At 46.8% G+C, this 23,697-nt stretch overlaps 1 protein-coding gene across 11 annotated transcripts in view; it reads right to left on the minus strand.

The window, feature by feature from the left end:
• The window catches only part of LOC308053695 (H(+)/Cl(-) exchange transporter 5), a 43,883-nt gene that overhangs the window by 11,652 nt on the left and 8,534 nt on the right, over window positions 1-23,697 (minus strand). For 3 of the 11 annotated variants that reach the window (XM_080365263.1, XM_080365262.1, XM_080365264.1), the window contains 4 exons: window positions 14,678-14,827; window positions 4,623-4,777; window positions 2,263-2,362; window positions 421-605 (listed from right to left, as the gene is read on the minus strand). In XM_080365263.1, coding sequence (XP_080221389.1) covers window positions 421-605; window positions 2,263-2,362; window positions 4,623-4,777; window positions 14,678-14,827 — 590 coding nt within the window. Of the gene's footprint in view, window positions 1-420; window positions 606-2,262; window positions 2,363-4,622; window positions 4,778-8,756; window positions 9,034-14,677; window positions 14,828-17,640; window positions 19,854-19,903; window positions 20,514-23,697 lie in introns of those variants that run through there. The other 8 variants (XM_080365267.1, XM_080365268.1, XM_080365265.1 and 5 more) reach the window with 7 other exon arrangements.

Genomic DNA, 23,697 nt, shown 5'->3' on the forward strand with positions numbered 1-23,697 from the left:
TAATCATCTCTCCAAAGCCCACTGTATAAAATAGCAAACAAGGTACATGAGTAGCTTGGTACTGGGACAAATTTTGTCCCAGTCAAGCTGGCTGCTCCACTGGACAGAGCTGCCAAAAACACAAGACTTGAGCTCATCCGGCATTCCTCTAAAACGCTCATGGGCAAAATATCCTCCAAGCAGCAAGTCTCAGACACATGACTAAAACACTGCACTTGAAAATGTGTCAGTTTTGCTTACCCCCTCCAAGGAAAACTCAAACAAGTAACTTAGGTGTTGATTTACACCCTTGGAAGCCCCCAACGATGAACGATAAACCACTGAACCACTTAGAGCCTGTACTTCTGGTACTGGCAAGGGATGATACAGGCTGGGTAAATGGGAGATTCAGCAGCAAAACCAGCTGTAGGGACACATCACCTCTCCATGGCCAAGGATCAGTTGGGACCAGCTCTTCCACTCAGGACACTTGTCTCTGTCTGTAAAGGTTGTGTTTGATTTCCAGCAGCAGTGCTCGTGGTTAAACCAGAAGCCTGCTAAACACACTCCTTCTTTCAAATCTGTCATCCAGTGGGCAGAAATGTCTATCAGACCCGCTAAGGAACCTAGTTTAAAGAAAAAAAAAATTTTAATAACCGCTTTTATTCAGACTCAAACATCTGAAGGTTACAGTCTGCCCTACTAATTTTTGACTTGCCTACCAACAAATAGAGCAGTACTGATATTTTTGCCTACAGTTAACTTTTATTCTACAGAGAGCTAAATGGGAAGATTTGCTTAAATGTATACATATTAAAAAGAGCAGATCAGGAAACAAAGCATGCCTAGTAATATTCCGAAGGGTGACCATCACAAACTGTTCAAATCCACCCTACATCACTAGAAATTAGCTGTTCTTAGTTACGCTGAAAGAGCACTTATTAAACAGCACAGCAAGCAGGTGGTGGAATCACCATCCTTGAAGGTGTTTAAAAAAAATGCGTAGATGCCGTGCTTAGGGACATGGTTTAGCAATGGACTTGGCAGTGCTGGGTTAACTGTTGGACCTGATGATCTCAAAGGTCTTTTCCAACCTAAATGATTTTATGATTTTAAGTAGCCTGAGAGGCAGAGAGGGGCATGCTGCATTTCTGGAGGACGCAGACAAAACATGTCACCAGTCTCCAGCACAAGAGCTGGAATCCAGGAGTTACATTAACAATGGTAAGACTGTGACAGGAATAACTTTGAACTTGAAGAAAACGTTTCCAATTCCAATTTAAAATAAATTCTAAAAAAAAAAAAAAAAAAGGGGGAAGTTACAACTGTGCCAAGTGAAACAACGCAAGCAGTGAGCCAGTACAGAAAGTAATTCAGATTTTAAAAGAGAAATCATCAAGCAGTTTCTTATTTTTCTGTTCAGAATAACTCCTACAATCCCCAAAGATAAATGCTGTAGTCGGCACTGTTCTTAACTGAAATGCCACATCAACACAGAGGCCAGGAACAGAGACCTCTGATCTGTAGAGGCAAGAGCTAGCACGAGCTCCAGAGGTAACAATAATCAGTTAGCAAATCTTCCAAGTTAATGAAAAACTGGCTAGCAGCTTTCCTATGTAAATATTAACAGAAGATTTAATTTCATTCCTTGTGATGAACGTTCAGATGCTTTCTGTCGGGAAGTTCCGTATGCAACTGATTTACTTCTGCTGCAGTGGGTCCAAAGTTTGCCTCTGAAGTAATTTAAAAGGTCTCTGCCAGCCAACCTCTGAAAGAAGCCTGACTCCCCAAGAAACGTCTCTCGCTTTTTTTAAGTACAGTAGGAAAAAGAAAAGAGGAGGAAGAAAATCTTGCTAGCAGTCCTCAGCATTAACTTCTCTAGTGCCAACAAAGAGCATCCAGCAAAGATGATGTACAGCATGACACACTTCTCTGACCCAGCATTTTGATCAGCTCTGCTTTGAAATTTTTTTTTTTTCTTTTTTTTTTTTTTTTTTTGAGCTTTGTACCAGCAGCAGATCCAGAGCAGTGTCCAGGACACCTCTAAGTCTCAGTTTTGTATCGGGGTATTTACACAAACACAGCCCCAAAGAATTTAAAAATAATTCTCATAAATTTCAAAGCAGTGGCAGAGCCATCAACCTCAGTGCAGCCCCTCGCACAGCCCTTGCTCCAGGGCCAAAATTTCCTGCTCCAGCGATCTGCCAGGGTTTGTGGGAGGAATTGATACTGATGCTGCAGTGCAGAACCAGGACTCAGTTTCAAATGGAGGTTTGCTCTTACCTGCCAACAACCCAATGAGAAGCATCAACAACCAGCCAGAAAAGGCATCGCTCACGCTGTGTATCAGTGCCCAGGTGGACTCTTTACTTCTACTGGTGATCTAGGGAAGTTTTTTCGAAAAAGAAAACAAACAAAAACAATCCCTTAAGATGTCAATCTATGTTGGTGTAAATGCTCTAAAAATTACATGGTGATGCTGTTAGCAGAAGATTAGCCCCTTATGTTTAAAATAACAGCTATCATGGCGTTCTGCTTTGGGGGCAAGTGAAAAAAGTATCAGGCAGCGGCTGCTGTTACAGCTGGTAAAGTAAATGCAGCTCTGGTTAGATGTACAAGAACTGATCAAGGATAATTCCCTCTTTCCCAGTAAAAAAGAAAACATTCAAGTAATGCTTTCCTCCTAGCTGCCTTCTCCATCAAAAAACCCCCAACAAACCAAAGACAAAACTCATCCCTTTATCTTTTAAAGCCATTACTTGTTAGCAACGCCAGGTTACCAATATCCTGATGCCACAAGCAAATCTGAACACTGAAGAAAGCGTGCAAGCACTTTGCCCCCAGCAGTTTATCAATACCGCCTGGTGGGTATTGACACCCACCAACTGCAACAGCAAACAGAAGCTGTCGCCAGCATTTCTTAGTCTCCAGTGACTGTCTCAACACCCGTAATACAAACCCGGCATGGCTTTGAGCAGAAGAGACTCTGCCAAGCGCTGCTCAGCCAGGCATGAGGTGGGACACAGGTTTAATACCAACACAGAGGAACAGTCAGGCTGGGAACCAGGCTATACTGGTGGCACTGGAAGGTGGGACTGGGACCCATCCGAGATGCCCCAGGAGGGTGAGCTTCTGAGGGGCGCTGGTCCCGGTCTGCCTGCGCCTGGCAGGGACAGCTGAAGCCTGTCAGTCTCACTGCTCCTGACAGGCAGACAAAAGGGCGACAGAACAGCTACTGTGTGCCCTGATCACTCTGGCTGCCTCTCCCAAGGGAAACATTCCAGTACACCACTATTATTTCCCAGATAAAAAGGCACATTGATGCAAATAACTAATACTAAATGAGGAATAAATAAAGTAAGAACACTTTATGCCTGAACAAGCATAATCTGTTTTTTTCCTCTGGATTTTTGTCTTTCAAATGCCATACTAGAACTGCTACTGAATCAAGGCAGGGGTTGGGGTGGGTGCCAAAATTATTTCCTTTATATTTCTGTTTTTGGACCAACCCTACATCTCTTTGGCCAGCAGTAACTTCTGCCTTGACCCAATTTCAACTTCTTTCAATAAATACAGACATGGTCTTTTTATACAAGCAACTCTGCAGACAGGAAATAGATCGTCCTGTTTCACACTGATGGGCATCATCTTTGTATACATGCATGTGTGCATGGGGGCATATGTGTGAGATGGTTTTTCGGTTTATACTCTTAATCCACAGACGGGAATAGTTTTTTGGGCAAGAGGTAGTGAAGGCACACAGCCCTTAATTGGGTCTGTACTAGCCTAAGTTTAGGCATTTTTCTGTATTGTATGTACTCACAACACGGAGCAGGGACTGTGTTCAGTTTGTGCACCATTATTGAGACGCAAGTTGTTTTGTAAGGCTCAGGAAAAAAAGAAAAAAAATAATCGAAGAATATTTTGGCAAGCAAATAGACAAGTTGAGTTCAGTCATCACCCTACAAGACTTCTGCCAGCAAGGGTTTCCTGTAAATCAGGAGCATGCTGGGGACAGTGGTACTTTATTTAAAGCATCCCTTGCTTTCCAAGCAGATTCCTTTAATTGCAGAGTGCACTGAAGTCCTGGGAACAAATTCTGAATGAATTGCACGTAGTTTTCTCAAACATGCAGCACAAAAAAATTCCAGTAGAAAGAACATCATTCACAAGTGCAATTGCATGAGCAGAAAAAGAGCCTGTTTCTTTATCAATAAAGATCTTTAATAAATCTTTAGCAATGTAGTTCTTCCAGATAATGCATGCACCTTACATGAGTAGGACTGCAAGTTTTGCTATGCTTCAGTCTCCAGCAAATTTAACATGACCTAAGAAACTGTGCCATTAAGGCATTTAAGACATGCACCAGAAATCCACTGAAGCTTTTTTTAAATAAAAAAAATAATTCAAAACCTTCAGAAGAGAAGCAGCAATTGATAAACTGCAACACGTTCATTTAGTGTTCCTTTTCCTCAAACTAAAGCTCCTGTGGAGAGGCTCTCTGTTCCTATCCCAAGGGCAATCCTTCCATCCCAGCTGTGTCTCTAGTGTGCCTCCCTAGCCTAGCAATCAGAACTAAGATTAGCTCCAGCAGGTTAATTATTCTGTCTTCTATGCCAGCAAGGAGTAGTAGGAAATTTTACCTCTCTGTGCCTGTCCCGGTCCCTGGACTTCTCTCGCACCCAATCTATAGTGTTAAAATCTTCATAGGTGCCCACACCAGGAAGAGGTTCCTCCAGGAAATCCATCATTGTGCTTGTGCCATTCATCCCTCCTCCATTATATGAGGAAAATCCTGGTGGAGGAGGAAGGGGGAAAATTGAGCATTTCTTAGTTTTCCCCCTTTTTAGAAAAAAACCCAACCAACAAACATACATCACCAAAACACTAACTTAGGGGGAAACCCACAGATTTCAGTGGAAGCCGAGAACTAATGAGCTCTTCCTTGAGCTAAATAGTGCAAGCAAGCCTCCTAGGGATGACCTGGGCAGCACAGGGATGTCCTTCCCCAGCTTCAGCAGTTCTCGTAGAGATGAGGTCATTCCTGGAACTGTTCAGGAACCAAAGTAAATCAACACCAGCATCTAGATATTAACTTCTCCCCTAAATCCAGGACTTGCCATGATATTTTGCCACTTGAGGAAAGCAGAGGGGAGAGGGAGAGAAGGTGAATATTGAGACCCACAGCAGAGCTGATGGGAGTCCCAGGTGGATCTAGCAAAGGCAAAAGCAGGAAGGGCTATGGATGGGAGCAGCAGATGGGGCAAGCAAAGCATCTGACCCCCCTTCACTGGTGGAGGGGCCAGGAGAGGAGGGCTAGGAAAGCAGAAAGAAAAGCAGTACCAAGTGGGGGCTTAGAAGATACCAAATCGGGGCTCACAGCCTCAGGAGAAACAAACTCAGCCAAACCACTTGAACTTCTGTCTAACCTGTTCCAGCCCATGGAAAACAATGCTTAGTTTGGATGTACATTCCCAAAATTTTGGTCACATGACAGTCTCTTCAGTTAGAGGCACAGACTGAGGGTGTGAGGCAGGGTCATGCAGGAGCCTACAGAAAACTGTTAATCTACAGCACAACGAGGGCTGGCCAGGTCCATCTGAAGGCCACGCTCCCTAGCAAAGCCTCCAAAGCATCATTCCCCCTGCTTCCACCATCCTCCTCCAAGAAAATAAAATCCATTAATCACAGAATCATTGAATGACTTAGGTTGAAAGGTACCTTTAAAGATCATCTAGTCCAACCTCCTCTAGTCCTGAACCCCAGTGTAGAAAATGGGTCAGATCTACTGAATTCATGTTCTCTCCATGTCCCCAGGCGCCCAGTTTACAGCCAGTTCCCAGCCGAGCTGATGTTCAGCCCCTGCCTCCTTCCAGTCCATCTGCCTGCTGTGCTAGCTCCCCGCTGCAGCACCCAGTTGCACTCCAGGACCCCAAAGGAGCAGGTGGCTGAGCAGCAGAGCTCAGCCTGCCCTTGTGGCATCTGAAGCAGAAGCCTTGGACCCCAGTGGATGTTACCTGTCCTGCAAAATAGGCATTTAAAACTCCTCCACTTGGAAAACTTCCACAAATCTGTTCCTGTTTTCATGTAGTCCTAGAACAAAACATTGAGCATCTTTGATCTGAAAAGATGGTTTAAAACCCCCATTCATGTAACACTGATTCCTTGGGCTCCTTTAAAAACAGGTTTTCTAAAGCCCCTTACAAGCAGTTTGAGGAAGGTGTTGAAATGCATTGAGGGAAAAACATAACAAAAGGTCTTTTAAACCTTATCCAAGGAAATAAAGCCATTTTCTTGACAGATTAATTGACATGGAACAAGTTTTTTCTGTGCAATTCAGCCCCAGCTTCATTCCTTTGCTTGTGTAAGCACTGAGGCTCCTGCTCCAAGTCAACACCACCAGAATCCTTCAGTAATTACTCCATGTATTTTTCTTTTAAGCCACTGAATACTCAAAGGGCAAAAATTATCCAGGTTACTCCAAGAAACAAATTTCAGTAGAGGTGAAAGGTGCCCTGCAGTCTATTACCCACTATGCAAAAGCATCCTCAGAACACATATGTCACACTACCTTACACGCTGAATACTAGTTCTGAAACTCCCTTAAGAAGCATTTCATGCTACTGTCGCTCCCAGAGGTGCCCTCGACAGCCCTAGCACTTCCTAAACGGAGATTACACCTTCTACAGGCTATCTGGGTTTTGGGTTTTTTTTCCACTTCTCAAAGCACACTGAAGGGAAATCACCATTACAAAAGCTCACGAATCAGAGAGGGCTGCTGAGCTGCTAGCTGACAGTCTCCTCCTTTGCAGGACCTGAGCAGCTCTGCACATCAGCCTTCCCATGCTGACACAGCCAAGACTCAAACCAAGCTCAGGTGAAGGCCTCCTTTTCCGTTATAAGCAAACTGGAGTCAGTTTTCTAAATTGAGCCCAGCTGATTACAAACGCCTATTCTGGAGTTGTCTGATACCCAACAAGCTACACAAACATCTCTGGCAGACTTGGTCGCCGCTATTTGTACTTTGACAGCTCTACAAGAAGCCAGCAGTGACCTACCAGACTAGCCGCTGTGCACAATCCTTCCGTTTAAGAAACGGAGGAGGAAAGGATGTGACCAGTGTACGTGAAGGAGGGAAGGATGCAACTGATAACCCCTCTTTTTGCACCTGCAGCCTGCCTCTACTTTCAGCGTCTGGGAAGGTAACACAACAGTGAGACACAGTCGCTGTACTCCGCATTTGGAGGGGGCAGAGAATGGAGCTGTGCAACAAGCTGTAAAGCAGTAGGGTGTTGCACAGATGAACTCCCTGACATCCCAGCTCTGAAGACCGTTTTAAAATAATAGTCTTGTACAACACATATTGCTGGTCGGAAAAAGGAGAAGAGTAAGGTGCTGCCAGCCAGCTCACATGCAAGTCGAGCAGTCTCAGTAAGCAGTTGCCAGCCAGCAGCAAACCAAAGAGAAGTGGATACAGAAGATGTACCAGAAGGCAGTAAGAGACCGAAGTCCTCTGTAGCCCATTTCTCACCTGAGTTGCAAACCCTAGCCTTACATAATCACCCATCAATGAGATCAGGGTCATTCCTTGCTCACTCTTCTGGAATAACTGCCCAGACCAGCAAGTTTTAGCTGTCCTGGGAACACACTCCCAGCTCAGAGCTGCCACAGAGCAACATGAACAAGACCTCAAGGGCACACACTGCCCCACAACACAAGAGGGGCTGCAGGTCTTGTCATCCTCAGCAATACCCTGATATACAGCACCAAAGTCCCACAGGTACCAACCCACATGATCCCATCTGTACCACAACCACGGGATCTCGTGATGAGGCCAAGCACAGAAGGAATGGTCTGACTTGACTTACACACTCAGGACCAGCCAGGTGCAGTTTGGAGACTGATCCTGCTCTCCAGACACCGACCCGTCCAGCCCAGCCTGCCGCCCCTGCAGCAGCAGGGTTTGTGTTAGGAAACCAGAACCCCAAGGTCTCTGGCCATACACAGCACTTTCACAGCAGCAGATAAGCTGTCCATTTGGCAGAAGACAATGAAAAAAGCGTTTTGGGTTTTTTTTTTTCCAAATATAAGATGGCTGACAGCCATAAATATTTATCAAGATCCTATTTCCTGCCTCAGCTTGTTGCAAATCAAGGATTCTAGGATAACCATATAGGAATAAAGGAAGAAAATGAGCTCAATAATGCCTTGCCAAAACACAATCAAGATGATTGTACAGATCTCTAAATCAGTATTTAACACCTACAGGCAGCAAGTTAAATGCAACTCTGTTAAGAGAAGCACAGTTCATTTTGAAAACACAGATTTGTTAGCATTTTGATCACCTCTTCTCCCCAAAACGGGTTAATGCTCCACTTCAGAGAGTCTGCCTGGCTTGGAAAAAAAAAAAAAAAAAAAGGCCTTGCTCGTTAAAGCTACAGGCATCTGTCTGTCATTTGCAACACAGTACACCCCCAGGATTTGATTAATTGTCCTGCCCGTACAGCAAGACAAGAGCACCAGCACCTGGAAGAGGTCTGCCTGCACGCTGCTTCCCTTGCTCCAGCAAATCTGGAGCAAGAAGGGTTTTGCAGACAAAAGGAAGCCTGGCAGCGAACAACCAACCATGACACGGCACAAACCCCGCAGACCACCCCGGCTGTCGCCCTGCCCAGCCACCCCTCCACCCCAGCAGCTCCAGAGCCACCACCGTCGCAACACGCGCCCGCAGCCAGACACGGTCCCCCCCGCCCCCCCGGGGGGGGGTGTCTCCTCACCCTGGCTCAGCCGCTCCTCTGCCCGCGGGGGCACCCTGGGGACCCGGCGGCCCCATGGCAGCGCACCGAGGGCCGGCAGCCGCTCCCCTGGCGGCACCGCTGGCCGCAGCCCGTTCCTCCGCGCCGGGCGAAGCGGAGCCCGCAGCGCCGGGCCCTCCCCGCACCCCGCGTGTCGTCACCCGGCGTCACGCGCCGGGCGCTGCAGCAGCCTCGGCGCCCCGCTGGAGGGGCAGGCGGGCAAGGCCAGAGCGAGCTGGCTGCACCCAGCGACCGGGACTCCCGGCGCACCCAGAACGGAGGCTGCGCCTCGGAGCTGCTCAGGCTGCACGTTTTATCTGGCAAAATATATTCCCCGGGAGTAAAATCTGCGCCTTCGCTGCGCAGCGCGGCCTCGGTATTGCAGGCAGCCGAAGCTGACTGAGCAAGGGCTTTAGAATGGAGAACAACTCGATGCCGATGCAGTTTGCCCTCATAAGCGCTACAAGTCGGGCAGGTTAAGGCTGTGCGCTCAGACCTCCAGACCCCCTTCACCCTGACGCGCCAACCCCAAAGATACGGCAAACTCCACACTGGGCCACCTCACCCACAGTCTGTCAGTGGAGGGACGCCCCGGACTCGAGCACCCAGGTAACCACGCCAGACCAGGGATGCTCTGGTACATGCTCTGCTCTGCAGCCGCATGTTTTCAAAGGTCTGGACCAAGTCAAGCATCGCCACAGGAAAACATGCGTTTAGCAATGGAGTTTCCTGACGTTGGTGGGTCAGTTACAGATGTACCAAAATAAACCCTGTCTTTTTCCACCAAGCTGACATTTTGCTTGCTAAGTAGCTGATAGCAATGTTCCTTACTCGCTGTCTTTCCAGGAGGCAGGCAGGCAGGCAGGCACTGGATTTTTCTTGTCCTCTCTGCACAGGCAATACTTCAGAGCACTTTCCCCAACCCCCCAAGGCCCCAGGAGCACTCTTTATCTTGCCATTCAATATACATAAGAGCTCAAAGGGGTTGATGATTAAGTTCTTCTGGCTTCAATTTGCTAGCGATAGCTTGTCATTTAAACGTGTCTGGCAAGTCTGAAACACTACACCCTAGCAAGCGTTGACTTTGGTCTCACCTGATATGCTGGCTGGAGGCTGCTGGGTTTCTGTCTGCAGGTCAAGGAGGAAGGCTGGTGAAGAACTAAACCAAGGGAGATATCTGCCAGCTCAGGGACTGATCTTAAGGGTTGGCCATTCAGCACTTTAACGGGTGGGTCAATTAGTCTAACCTGCCAGAGGTGCAGCAGTTTAGTGAAATCCCCTGGCTAGCAAACCAAGCAAAGGTATTTAATCCTTCAAGAGCAGCAGCCAGCTGGGCATCCCCAATATTGCAGCTAGCTACACTGCCTGCCTCCACTTCCCACTGCATGGAGCAAGTGTGTCTGGAGAGCATAGACAAGGACAAGGCTAGCGGATAAAAACAAAAACCCATATGACACCCAAGCTTCAATAAACCCTGCTGCACCTTTGGGTGTTATTTGCTACCGTTGCAATTCTCAATTCTAGCCCTTAGAGATCAAAAAGAAAAAACCTTCTTAAATCCTACAGCAAAAAGGAGACTTTCCAGTCACGGAAACATTTTTATGTCTTCTTGTGAAAGAAGCGGGGAACACAGTCCTGCCTTTGCTCCCTGCAATTTAAAGCACATCCAGAGACTGCCATGATCCCAGGCATCACATTTTATTCCTCCCGAGCCCAGTGTCTGCCTCACCACTGCAAAAAGCAGAGAAAGGGTCACTAAAGAAAAGCACAAAATAAGTCAGCATCACTGCCTAACTTATACACCCAACCAGAACTACTTTGACCTGTTCAGAGAAAACCATTTTTATTTTAATAGTTGCAGAAAGGGATATCAAGGAATGAGAAATCAGTACAACTTACCTCATAACGAACTACTTGACACAAGCAACCCCTTGTCTAGGGGATCTTACAGCTGTTCCAATAGATTTTGCTAAAGGAATCAGGCCTTGTAAATTTTGCATTTCTCCCAAAAAAATAAAAAAAATCAACAGGACTGCGATATAATCTAACTGACCATGTATTTGTGTATCCATGAAGCTTTGGGCAGAATTTTCTTTAGAAGGTCTTAAGCAAATTAAGCTCTTGGGGAGTAACAGGGAAAGTTTTCCCACAGAAAAGCAACTGGCTAAAGATGCAGGATTTTTAAGGGATAAATTCCTATGTTTTCAAAACAGGAGGAAGGTGACAGTGGAATCCCATTCATTTCTGCTTGTACTAACTATTCAATATATTTCTAAGTGGTCTGGAGAAGTGGTGGCTACAGTTACAGTAACATGTGCTGTGTAACCAGCATCTCTTCGGCTGGGCTACGAGAGCAGAAGAAAGTCAATGCCAAAGCAAGGCATACAGGGAGGAGGAAAAGACAGCAGCTGCAAACAATGTCATGCTCAAAGTGTGTCCAACTTAAAAATTCAGGTGTCTATGGATAATGCTCTGCAAGTCACTGATCAATACTTGACAGCAGTCAAAGAAATTTGTTTTGTTTTTTAAACCCCTTAAACTAAGAAGCAGAAAAGATTTAGTGCTGTACAAATGCACTTTGAACATCACGCGTAGTTCTGGTCACCTTTACTGTGGCACAGAAAGGAGGCAATGCCAATAAGATGAGACAACTTCTGGGAAGCATGACTGTATCCTTAAAAAGACTGTGCCACCCTATCAACCCTTCGGCAAAGATTAAAATCTACACTTTGACAACATTTTTGAGAAAGCGCTACTAAGATTCACTGGCTGCCTGCTGTAACACCGCTACCTTAGTACCAAGACTACAAGGAAAACTAGAAAAGTATCAGGGGATTTTATTAAAAAGTCAAGTCTGATTCCCAAGCACAACAGTGTGTGTGCGTGCGTGGAAATAAATTAATCGAGGAAAGTCTTATCTGTCACTTTTGTTGGCAAAATGTTTAAGTCGAAACCAGAGAAGATAAGAGAGAATGCACTACTCTGTGAGTTTTCAGTAACGCACAACAGCGGAGTAGCAAGCATGAAACATCACCACACTCCATTTCAAACCATTTTGACTGAAACAAACTTGAAGCATTCAGCACATCTACATTTTGGCTCAAGCTCTTGAAGAGCTCCAGCCTTTGGGAAGCAGGTGCATTCTTGCAAGTACCAATTAGGAACAAAGTTTCATAGTCAGTCTAGATCTTACGGGAAGGTATTTTTCAACACAAGCACGCTGCGCTCCAGGCAGCAGGCAAGGCCGGCTCCCACTGGAGACCTGACACAGCACAAAAGTGCTGTCACTCATTAGTCAAGGATCCGTAAGGGAAGCACGGAGCAGCACTGGCTGCCAAACACACTCCAGATTTGCAAGTCTACCAAGCAGCAGGGTGATGTTTCCTCCTCTGGTCACTTGACAGGATCTATAAGCTCCAGTTGTGGCTGGTTTTTCAATCTGAGATGCTACCAGTCTTGTGGGAGAATTTGACAGTCTTGGAGAAGGCGGTAAGGGAGGGCCAGGTTCTGGTTGCAAAAGGTATCATTAACGCACTCCCGTCTGACAACACACCAGACAGCAAAAACAGCAGGTCCCAGCCAGAGGTTTGCAGCCGGCTCCACCACAGAAGAACCTCAGTTACCACCTTTCGAGCTCCACTCAAGCCTGTGCCACCACATCTTCAGGTTGCATGACTGGCACCCAAGCATTTGCCAGCAAACATTTTGTGAAGTCAACAGGGGAAATTTGTAGTGAACTGAAACCAGTATTTGGGCAAGCAACTCTTTCCCCTTTTAGATTTTTCTCTTTTATTTCTGTGTCAACCCCTCTGCTCCACACTTGAGCATCCTGCTGACAGAAGTGCCTCTTTCAGGGGAACCGCTCCTCTGCCACCCGGTTCAGGGCAGCCCCCCCGATGCACCGCTGCCACCACTGCTCCACGCCGCACATGCCAGCAGGGCAGACCCCCACTTTTTTCATGTACATAGCCACAGGTCCTCAAACACCCTGAGCAGAGATGGGAAAAGCCTATTTAAGCAAGGAGGGAAACAACCAAGTGCTGTTGCAGGCCAGCAGCAAAACTAAACTCAGCTTGAGCTACCCACCGCTGCTTCTAAACTCCACAGAATAATAATTTCCTTACAAGATGTTAAAGAATTCAGCTGCTTCTCTCTAAATATTAAACATGAGCACACATTTAACTTCAGACAGCTGATACCCTAACGGCTATAGAAAAAGCAGTTCTCACCAGCTGGTAAAACAACATGAATTTACAATTCCATTACCAACATGCACAATGTGTGTGCTTCTATGTACCTAATTCTGCAGACACTAGTAATTAATCAATCTTCAGAAGTAAATTGGGCCACAAGCCATTATTTCAAGCTCTGCATGAGGAGTTTTGAAGTGGACTCCCAGACGTGCCCAGTTCTAAAAGTCACTTCTACCGCCAGGTCAGGCTGGAGCGAGCACACTGCCCGACGTCAGCACCACAGCCCACCCTGACGTAGCAGCCACTCTGTTTCACATTAGATGGAACCTAGCAAACACCACAGTCTGGGCATAAATCCTGTGCACATCCTCTTTGTGCACAGACAGAGGTTTTTTAACCATAAACCAATGCCTATCACTCAGACTTAGTGCAACCACCACAAAAACAGCGATACTTCCTCCACTTCAGCCTGAAAGTGGTGAGAGGGCCCAAGCCAAGTAGAAAACAATCGCATGCTCCCTATAGGATCTCCTGCAGCATTAGAGCTGATGGTTTCAGCTACTGACAGGTGACATTTGAGGAAGTCTGACTTCATTTGCACTACCTAGAAGCAGACCACATAGCTGAGAAGCAAACCAGAAGGATTTCTTTTTATTTTTTGCCCTACAGTAAACTGGGGTAGGGGACGAGCAGCATAAGGTGACTTATAGGAAGTCATGGCAACTTGCAGTATGCTGCCCAAAATGACATATTTTTGCTTTTAAACTAAGTTACGATAATTCCCAGAAGACAAAAATCAGACAGATCTTGCTTGTCCAGTGCCAAAGTCACTGCAGCAAATTGGCAAAACCATGCAGATACATCTCTCCCCCACTAATTTCAGAACTTTAGGCTCAGACTAGAGGAGGCAGCAACAGACTGTCCCTGGACAGACGACTGGTAGCAGGAGAGGCACCTCAGGCTGTGTGCGAGCTTAGCACCAAACCCTTTTGTGTTGTTCCATTTTGAGATTCTCTACACAACGGAAAATCTCTAAAATTATAGGTAAAGATGAAGGGAAGGGAAGGAGAGAGTCTCTGCTTTATCACAAACCCCTAGGAATTGCTTTGCACTGTCATCCTTGCCCGTTGCATTGATGATACCTCCCTCCCTCATGGCAAAGCCAGCTCTTCCCTATGGCAGCTATTTTGGAAAACTCCAGAAAGGACTATCCAGAAACCCTAAAAGCGAAGCAGTGGAAGTGGATATGCTACATTTAACAGCAAAGTAACGACACAGACTGCGAAGAGAGCAGTCTTCCCCCCTGACAGGTTACTGGATGCACACAGCCTGAGATCAGGCAGCTCAGTTGCTAGAGACAGACAAGCAGTGCCTCTCCACCACAACAAAGCCACTCACATGCTTCTTGCTACTGCCATTTATTTTAAGGACATTTTCTCTTTGCACAGAACACACACCACCCACCAGCCTCCATTACAAAGCAACGCTGGAAGCCAAATGTGGCACATCAGCAAGTGTTCAGCTGTTCTGCTGAAGTCTATTCAGGGATGCAATGCTGTGCAGAATCCTGCAAGCTATTCACATTGGTGCTGTGAAATGCAAGACCCGTCCTAGGCAGAGACCAGTGGGACCCACACAGAAAATACTAACGTGAAATCCTACCAAAAGCCATTACAAAAAACTGAAAGTAGAAAGATGCATGGGTATTACCTCCCATCTCCCTGTCAAGTGGTGGGTCATCGTCTGCCATGGAGAAGTCCAGAGAAGCTCCTGCTATTTCCAGCATATCTTCATCACTAGTGCTGCTCTGGAAACTCCCCCGTCGATAGCCTTTCTGATCCATGGCCAGAGCTTCCAAACCTGGGAGCGAAAGGAAATTTTTTAGAGCACAAGTATGAAGATGAAAACTCATTTTCTAAGCCAACTGGACTGATGCCTGCACTTGACACTTTGTCCTGAAGACCAGGAGGCCACACTGCTCTTCCCATGCGAAGGAGAAATGCAGCAAAACCGCCTGAAGTTCAGGCCAGTACAAGCAACTGCTCAGGACAAAACTGGATGCTTACAATTCCAAGTAAATCTCTTGCACTAGATTTCATATTGCCACATGCCAGAAACAAGCACTGAGTCCCAGGATGACATCTGAACTCAGCAGGAAAGACAAACAGACACGACAGCAATAAGGTGCCCAAGTTCTTAAAAAAGAACAAGTGTTGAAAACTTCGCGTGGCCAAGCCAAGCCCCACAGAGGAAAATCCTTCTGTAATCAGGGATCCTACACACACGCACTCTCTACTCCTTAGTCCACCGCCTGCTGGAAAAGGACTCAAACTGGGTTTTGAATTATTGGCTGCCAGCCACAAGACGAGCTTGATCAAGGCTATGAGACACACAAACTACAAGCAACTACCCCAAAACCAAGGAACAGCCCCATCTCAGCTGCCCATAGCTCAGGTGCACTCTCCCAGTTCACCCACTACCACTGCCTGTGCTCCAGTGATCCACCTACGACCTCTAACACAAGAGCAGTCCAAATGCCTCAGATAATGTTTTTCTCTATAGAAAGCCAATTATATTTCTATGTTATTGGTCTAAAAAGCCTCTCAAAGCACTTCTATTTTCCCCTTTCTATTTCCCACAAGGACTGTGAATCAATTTCTATCTGCTGATCACTACCAGACAGAGCAGCTCTAACAAATCCACTCTAACAGCAGGCAGAAAATGACTCAGGTCAACACCATGTTCGACAAGGCAGGTGACATCCACTGATGTATTTTTAAAATAATCTCCATGTGTGCTTTCAACAGGTTTGCAATTACTTCTTTTTCTTCTTTTTTTGGTCCTTTCACCTCCGATGATATCCTTGCATTTGCTGCTAAAGCACTGTGCAAACCGATCATGGAGGAAGGATCCTCACAGCAGAGATGCAGCTATGATGCTCTCCAGATGTGCCAAGTTCACCTACCTGCCCTTCTCCAAAACACAGGCAAACTACCAAAACAATCCAAGTGAATGATGATTCTTATCCACCCACACATGAAGCTGCAAAATGCAATCTGGAAGAGTGCTACTAAGCTTCATAAATTATCTTAAGTACCCTTGACTTGCTGCCAGACCTAGCCATCTCAAGGAGCTGCCCATACCAGACCACAACATAAACCCCATCATCTCTCCTCCTCTTCTCCAGGATGGCAGGAACTACAAAAGCACAAGCTCTGAAAGCATAAAAATAAACTGAACTGAAAGAAAATATCGAGGTCTTAGCCTCAAAAATAGCTCTTACAACCTGAAAGCAGGGATCTTTTCATCTTAACAAGAAGATAGGCTGTGTTCGCTTGTCTCTTGCAAACATACGTATTTTTCAAGAGAATTAGAGGAACCAAATATGCAGCTCAGCCTTATTTCAGGAAGGGAAAAAGCCAGCCAGCACTTGCAAACAGTACGAATTACACACACTGCAGAAAACACTTCCTATTACAAAAAAAAAAAAAAAAAAAAAAAAAAAAAAGAAAAAAAAAAAAAAAAAAAGAGCCACACCACACAAAAAAACCCTCAACCTTGGCATTTTACAAAGTGATGCACTGGGCTCTTCCATGAGCCTTACTCTGTGGAGCAAATGTTTCTTAACTTTTAAGCTCTGTTTACTCATTAAACTAGTGCAGAACACACCAGTAAAGAAAGCGCTGAGCACTGGCCAAGGGGAACCGGGTGCTTCAGGAAGGCGCGTGAGCTGCCGCACGCCACCCTGCCAGCAGCGATGCTTTTAGCACGCTCTGAAAGCACAAAGACGGCGTGGGCTGCAGTCCTCCATCAGCATGCAGGGAGGACTGAAGGCAGGAGAAACTGAGGAGTACAAAGCAATTATTTGCCAGCTAACCATAAAAATAACTAAATTTCATTAGTGCTGTAGTGCACCTCCACCAAGCTGCTTCCAGGGAGCACAGTGGATGCCAGCTCCCAGCCCTTGAGGCTGGGACAACCCCTTCACCCTGGCAAAGAACTGAAGAAACTCTGCTCGTGTCTCACAGGGCCTGTCTGCAGCATAATATGGTTTTATAGGTATTTTACAGTAAGACTCATGTGTGTGTATATGTGGGAGGGGAGGTTTAAAATATGTTTGCATTCACATTTTTGCTTTGCACAAAAAGTGTAAATTCATAGCCCTGCCAGTCTGTTCCTCAGCCAACATGACACTGCCAGCGCAGGCAGCCACAAGTCCCTGTTTGAAGAGCAGAAACTGGAGCAATGTTACCTCCTGCCCCCCCCAACCCATCCCTAAGTTTGTTCTCATTTACAGTTTTAAAAACTAAAACCAAGGCAACAAGCACAGTACCCTCCAGTCACAGAAGAGACCAGGTAACACCCAGCATGTACGCAGCACAAAAAGGACACAGATGATGGTAATTCTGCACTTGCTTCTCCCCCAAGTCCTAGAGCAATCTCTGGAGACACGGGTTTAAGTCCCTTTTTCTAACAAGAACGCTCCCTCTATGGGCGAGCAATGCCTTTCCAGGTTAAACTATGAGCACAAAGGAAAAAAAAAAAAAAAAAGAAAAGACTGTTCCCATGCTTATCTATGTTGCTAATTTACCACAATACATCAGGCAACAGCTGCTCCTTTCCTACCAGGCCACAGGTGCCGCCCAGGCCATCCCCGCAGCAGGCGTACGTACCAAAGGGCTCCTGATGCACCCAACGCTTTCCAGGGGAAGAAGCCATCATCCTCCAGTTGCTCCCATTCACCTCCTCTGCCTGTCTCTGTCCCTGCTCGTCTTTCCCATCGCAGCCAGGCAAAGGGAAGCAACGAAGCAAAACCCGACCCAGGGGTCGGCCCGACGGCTGGGAGTGACTCCGATGACAGCACTCACAACCAGGAAGCCAGAGCACCCGGCTGCCAGCCTGCCCAGCAAACCCAGCCCAGCCTCTGCCGCGATGCCGGCTGCAGCCCTCAAAGCCCTTTTCAGTCAGCACCAGACGTTGCAGCTCCTCATGCTTCGACATCACCAGTACACCCAGCAAATCTGCTCCCCCAGCCGCAGCACCCGGCCTCGTGCCAGCATAGTCACCCCTTCCTTGCTGTAAGGAGTGGGACCAGCAAGCCATGGCACTGGTGAGCTCCGGCACTGCCACCACCACCCACGCCGAGCCCTGGGTGAGCAAGGCATGGGCTCAGACCAGCCCTTCCAGCGTGCAGCTTCAACGCTTTCCAAGACAGAGCGCAGTAAAAGTTCCCACAGCATTTTTGTCCCCGCTGGCAGATGGGAGGCTTGGCTGCGGCTCCACCAGCACCACAAGGACATTGCACCAGAATGGGACTTCAAAACAGGCAAGGAGCATCCCTGACCTGCTGCCTTCACGAGTCCTGCCTGCTGCGGGGGAAGGAGCGAGCTTACCACCTAGCGACTGTTTCATGTGAAAACCCAAGGTCACAGGACTGCCTTCCCCCCACCCCGCAAGATCAGCAAATCTAAGCGGTACTTTGGTAGTTCAGGACACTTCTTCCTCCCTGTCCCCACAGCATCTCTTCACAGGAGCAGGCACATCCCCTCCCATGATTACCAGTGGGGTTACCACGATTTCAGGGGCACAGAAATAAGAAAAAAAAATTAGAGTAAGCCAATTGTAACTGAAAAACCAAAGGAAAGGAGAGAAAAATATATCTTTTAGCTGTTATGTCAATGCTCCTGGCACCTAGCTGGGAGCTAGCAGAGCAGGGCTTTCCTGCAGCATCCTCCTCCAGAGGCTCACAGTGCCATTAAAAAAAACAAACATACATTTCCAGAGCAGAGGGGGTTACTCCACAACAGAGAAATTTCAGTCTACTGTAAACTAAGTGAGCTGGTTTGGATTTTGCTGTATTCCAGCCCACGACACATGTAATCCTACCAGGTCCAGGCTTGATGTGCAGAATTCAAGTGAACGGCATGAGGGCTGGACACTGATCTTAATCAAGGAGGAAAAAAAAACCCCAAACAACACACAACATCAAAAAAACCCAAACCACCCCCAAAAACCCCCAACTGTCTGTAATTTCTTCTTTAACTGCTCAAAATCAAACCACCGTGCATTCAAAACTGGAGGCAGCAACCTCGGAGAAGCTCCACGTGTGCTGCTCGTGCTTCCCCCAGCTACACATACTGATGAAAAGGCAACGCCGGGCAGCAGCTCCCGATGAAGGCAGGGTTCAGCGGAGGTGACTGTGAAGGCCTGCCGTAACACACAGCCTCCCAGCCGTACAGGGCGACTGGAACCGAGAAGCCCGGTACACAGTTGCAGTGCCAAATCAAAGACCCCAGGGAGAAGGGCAAGACCTGTCATTATACAGTGACTAAAAAGCCGAATGACTTGCAGCAGGAGGATTTGGGGCACCCGAGGTGCTGCCACACCAGGCTGCCCCGCCGAGCCCCTCGTCAGCACTCGGAGCACATGAGAGGGATTTTACCACCACTGTACAAAGTACAAACAGCACAAGGCAAGAGGAACTCTCCACTTTTTAAGTATTTCCTGGCACGAATAGCATCCTTTGAGGCCTAGAAGGTCTGCCCTCATGTGAAAACAAATCAGGGTTCAGATCCCAGCGGAACCCTTAAAAGTATAATTTCATAGCTGTAAAGAAGCGACTATGCTTTTCCAAGCCATTCCTTTCTCATTCCCTGTGCCATCTGAAGTGACTACAAGCAATCTCGCCTTCTGCACAGATGAAGCTACAGAAACAGGTGAGCTGAGAACAGAGGGTGTTGTGGTTTTTACACCACCTAAGTTCCCTTCAGGTGCAGTATGTGGCATACAAGTATCTTCAAAGGAAAATGAATGTCGCTGTTCCCAATGGCCTGGTTTCACAAACAGCACATAAATCACTTAAGGGTTTAGTGGCTCAATTAATTATCAACGTGCCTTTTGCATTTTAAGCATATGATCATGAAAGCATTTATTTACCTACTTGCCCTTCTTGCAGACAGCTGCTTCATTCTTGAGCATTAGTCCACTTTTCCCGCTCCCCTCCTCTCCCCATCGGAGAGGGCAGCTCCCTTCCTGGGGTGCCCGAGGAGCCAGCACTGGAGCAGGAGCCTGGAGAAGCCCTTTTGGCCCGCAGCAAGCAGCCTGGAGCGACGACAGGGAGTGGTCCCAGTGCAAGGCTGACTAGAGCAGCAGGGATCTGCCGTTCCACCCCACAGCTCCACAAAGCATCTCCTCCTCAGCAGCCACTTGATCAAAGGCAAACAAACACCAGGCGAGCTGTTTGCGTTAGGTAAGGGCTGTATGGCTGGACTGAAACAATAGATGGTTTTAGAGAAACTGGGAAACCTACCAACACAAGCTGAACACAAACACTTGAATTGTTTTAGTGCTCGTTTAGGGTTCTTTTGTTCTTCTTTGCCACATACTCACACAGGCCCCAGGCAAATGATATTCCATGTTCCAGTCTGACATCCTTCCAGCAAGGTAACGCACACCATCATGTTTCACCAGGTAACACCACATCGCAGCGTACGAATCCTGCAATGTTTCCTTGGCACTTTTGTATGTCAGGCTGATACAGCATGTTAATGGACTCACCACCACAGGATGCTCATGCATTGACAGGCACAGACACTTAGAGCTGAGGTCCTTAAGTCTGCATTAGTATCACCTCTTCGTGAATAATTCCTCATTCCACATAGCTTAAGCCACTCAGCCCTGCAAAGTGGAAAACTCAAGTGGAGGCAAAACATCAATCACCGCTGATTTCATCTTCAGCTCATGAGTAACTGCACTTGGCTTCTGAATAAAACCTTGTTTCTGGAAGTGTTGCTAATAGAATCGCATATACTTGCCAGAAAAGCGTATCTCCAGAAGCAAGATGTTCCAGTGTTTTATTTATTAGATTAGCAATGACCCACAATCATCCACCACTGATTAAAGAAATGGTTTAGCTGCTGCAGATGCTTTACATAAAAGGGATTTCTAAAAATAATAAGAAAAAAAAGCAGCAGCCCATTTCTCCTGCTTTACCAGGAATTTCCACAGCTCATGTCAGCTGGTCAAAAGACCTCAGGGAAGCAAAACACACTCATATGGCACACTGCAGGAAAGCTCCTTGGGTTTGTTCACAAAGGCAGCTCAGGGCAGATTTTTTGGGGTTTGTTTTCCTGGAGGAGGAAGAGGAAAGAGGCCTTCAGCTGCATGCTCTCTTTCCTGGAATTTTCCACACAATACACATGAAAACACTTAACACCTACAACGCAAGAAGTCTTAATGGCTTTGAACTGTTCAGGTCACTGAAGAAATCACAATTTATTTCCAGCAGATCCAATGAGAACACAGTGCTGTGTCTTGTGAAGATAAAGACCTCATTACTCAGATCATAATCAAGCGAGTGCTGAGCTGTTCCATCCCCACTTCTAATTTACAACTACATTTCCCCATTGGTACCTGGAAGGCATACACCTCAGTAAAGGCCTTGTACAACTTTCCAAAACTAATATTTTTGAGGCAAGTTTTGACAGCCACCATAGGCACACACGTTGTGCATGCTGCTCCCAGTCCCTGGGTACATGCACAGTGAAATAAAAATCAAGTAGGAATGTGCTTTCCAAGTGCTTTGGGGAGAAAAAAGAACAGCAAGACACAGTGGCATGGGAACTCTGGAAACATCTGGCTTCCCGATGAGAGAACAAAGGCTGAGGATATCCAAAGTGCCTGCCTTGTTAGTGTTACTACAGAGCCTGAGCCAACCCAGCCGCCACACATGGACCTCATGGGTTGCACAGGAGGAGAGATGGAAAAAAGCATAGACAGGCCAAAGTCCTGGGGAAGATCTGCTCCTGAGAGCCACCCCATGAACAAAAGGCTTTAAGGAAACAGCTGATTCTCACTCCTGCACTGTTCTTTCCTTTCTGACAAAGCCCACTGTCGCATCCTGCGGTACTGACAAGCAGAAAGATATTATGAGCCAAGGTCATGCAGGCAGACCTTAGACCAGGAGCCAACAGCCGCAGGGCTGTATCCCCATCCTGCAAAGCATCTTGTGGTTTCAGCTAAGTTATTATATGCTGTGGTGTCTACATCCTTATAGCAGACCTTACAGCAGCCTTCCAATACCTAAAGGGGGCCAACAAGAAAGCTGCAGAGGGACTTTTTACAAAGGCATGTAGTGACAGGACAAGGGGCAATGGCTTTACACTAAATGTGGGTTGATTTAGGTTAGGTACAAGGCAGAAATTCTTCACCATGAGGGTGGTGAGACACTGGCCCAGGCTGCCCAGAGCAGCTGTGGGTGCCCCATCCCTGGCAGTGTCCAAGGCCAGGCTGGATGGGGTTTTGAGCAACCTGGTCCAGAGGAAGGTGTCCCTGCCCACGGCAGGGGGTTGGAACTAGATGGTCTTTAATTTTCCTTCCAACCCAAACCGTTCTATCATCCATGAAACAGGGGAAAGTCCTGTTTACTTCTTACAACTTGCTGTTGTTGGTTTTGAACTACTTGCATGAAGGGTACCTTGGGTCCAGGCTAGCGGCACGGGTAATTCACACTGCACGCGTTCACTCGAAACAGCCCTCTTGGTGAAGAGAAAGAAATTCCAAAAGAACTGCTGTGTTCACGCTCCCCATCCTAAAACTGCACTGGGAGCTTTTCCACTGCCACAGCCATACCCCCAGGCATGACTTGAAGCAGGTACCAACAGAGACAAGCTGCTCTGGCAGCACGAAGTGGCAAGCACACAACTGCGACCAAAAGCACTGCCAGCCCTGTACAAGACTGGTGCCAGTCCTCCAAAAGCTAAAAGAAGCATTGTTTAGCACAAGTTCAGCTCAGCTGTCACTGGCAGCATCAGTAAATCACAGCTTAGTATTAGAAACTTATTTTCTTTGGTTACTTCCTCTCAGTTATCTGCTGCATCAATTGGCTCCTCCAGGAAACATCATTCTCCCTCCCTCTTCACGGGCGTGCTCCAGTTCTTTGCAATATTAATCACATCAGGTATAGCTAAGGAATTGTGTTAAAACAAGCCAAGTCACATTGAAGAGTCAGCAAACAAGACTGTTTACAACATTACTGGACTTGCCAATTGTTAGGTTGCTAAATCACCTCTGGCAAACCAGGTCCTGTTTTGGATAGGGACAAATTCCCATTAAAAACTTCTTATATTGACATGGGACAGCAACAAGGAAAGCTCTTGCACAGAGAGGAGTTATCAGCAAGTTTCAGTGCCCAAAAGTGATGCACAGACCAGGGGAAGCAAATGCACCAATATCAGGCACCAACACGTACACAGGATTCATGTTTCCTACAAATTCAGCAGGGAAACAGGTTTCTAAGCAGTCACTGGCAAGGCAGTGTTAACTCCCCAGTCAACACAGATCCCTTCTTACATTCAGGGCCTTTCCTGTTATTTGAAGGGGAATTCAGAAGCAGGAGCAGTCCTACAACTGCTTGCAGGTTGAAAGCAGATTACATTTCCAACAAATAGCATCTTTTCAGTGTTCTACACCACTACTTCCTAACAGCCGAGAAGCAGTTATTCCTGGTAATTATCAACATGCAACCACAGCTCTCAAACCAACCCACCAACCCCTAAAGCAGTAAACTCCTGTTTAATCATCTTCGTTGATATTGCCTTTGTTTTTGTTGATACTGCCTTTGTTTTTTCCTACAGTGGACTACAACTACAAGCTGGGTCCATACAGGTTCTGGCTGTTGGAAGCAAACAGCTGCGTGGGAGACAGGAACAGACAGGAAAGCCGGTACACCA

The sequence above is a fragment of the Falco punctatus genome (assembly GCF_963210335.1).
Source record: "Falco punctatus genome assembly, chromosome: 15".
Taxonomy (NCBI): domain Eukaryota; kingdom Metazoa; phylum Chordata; class Aves; order Falconiformes; family Falconidae; genus Falco; species Falco punctatus.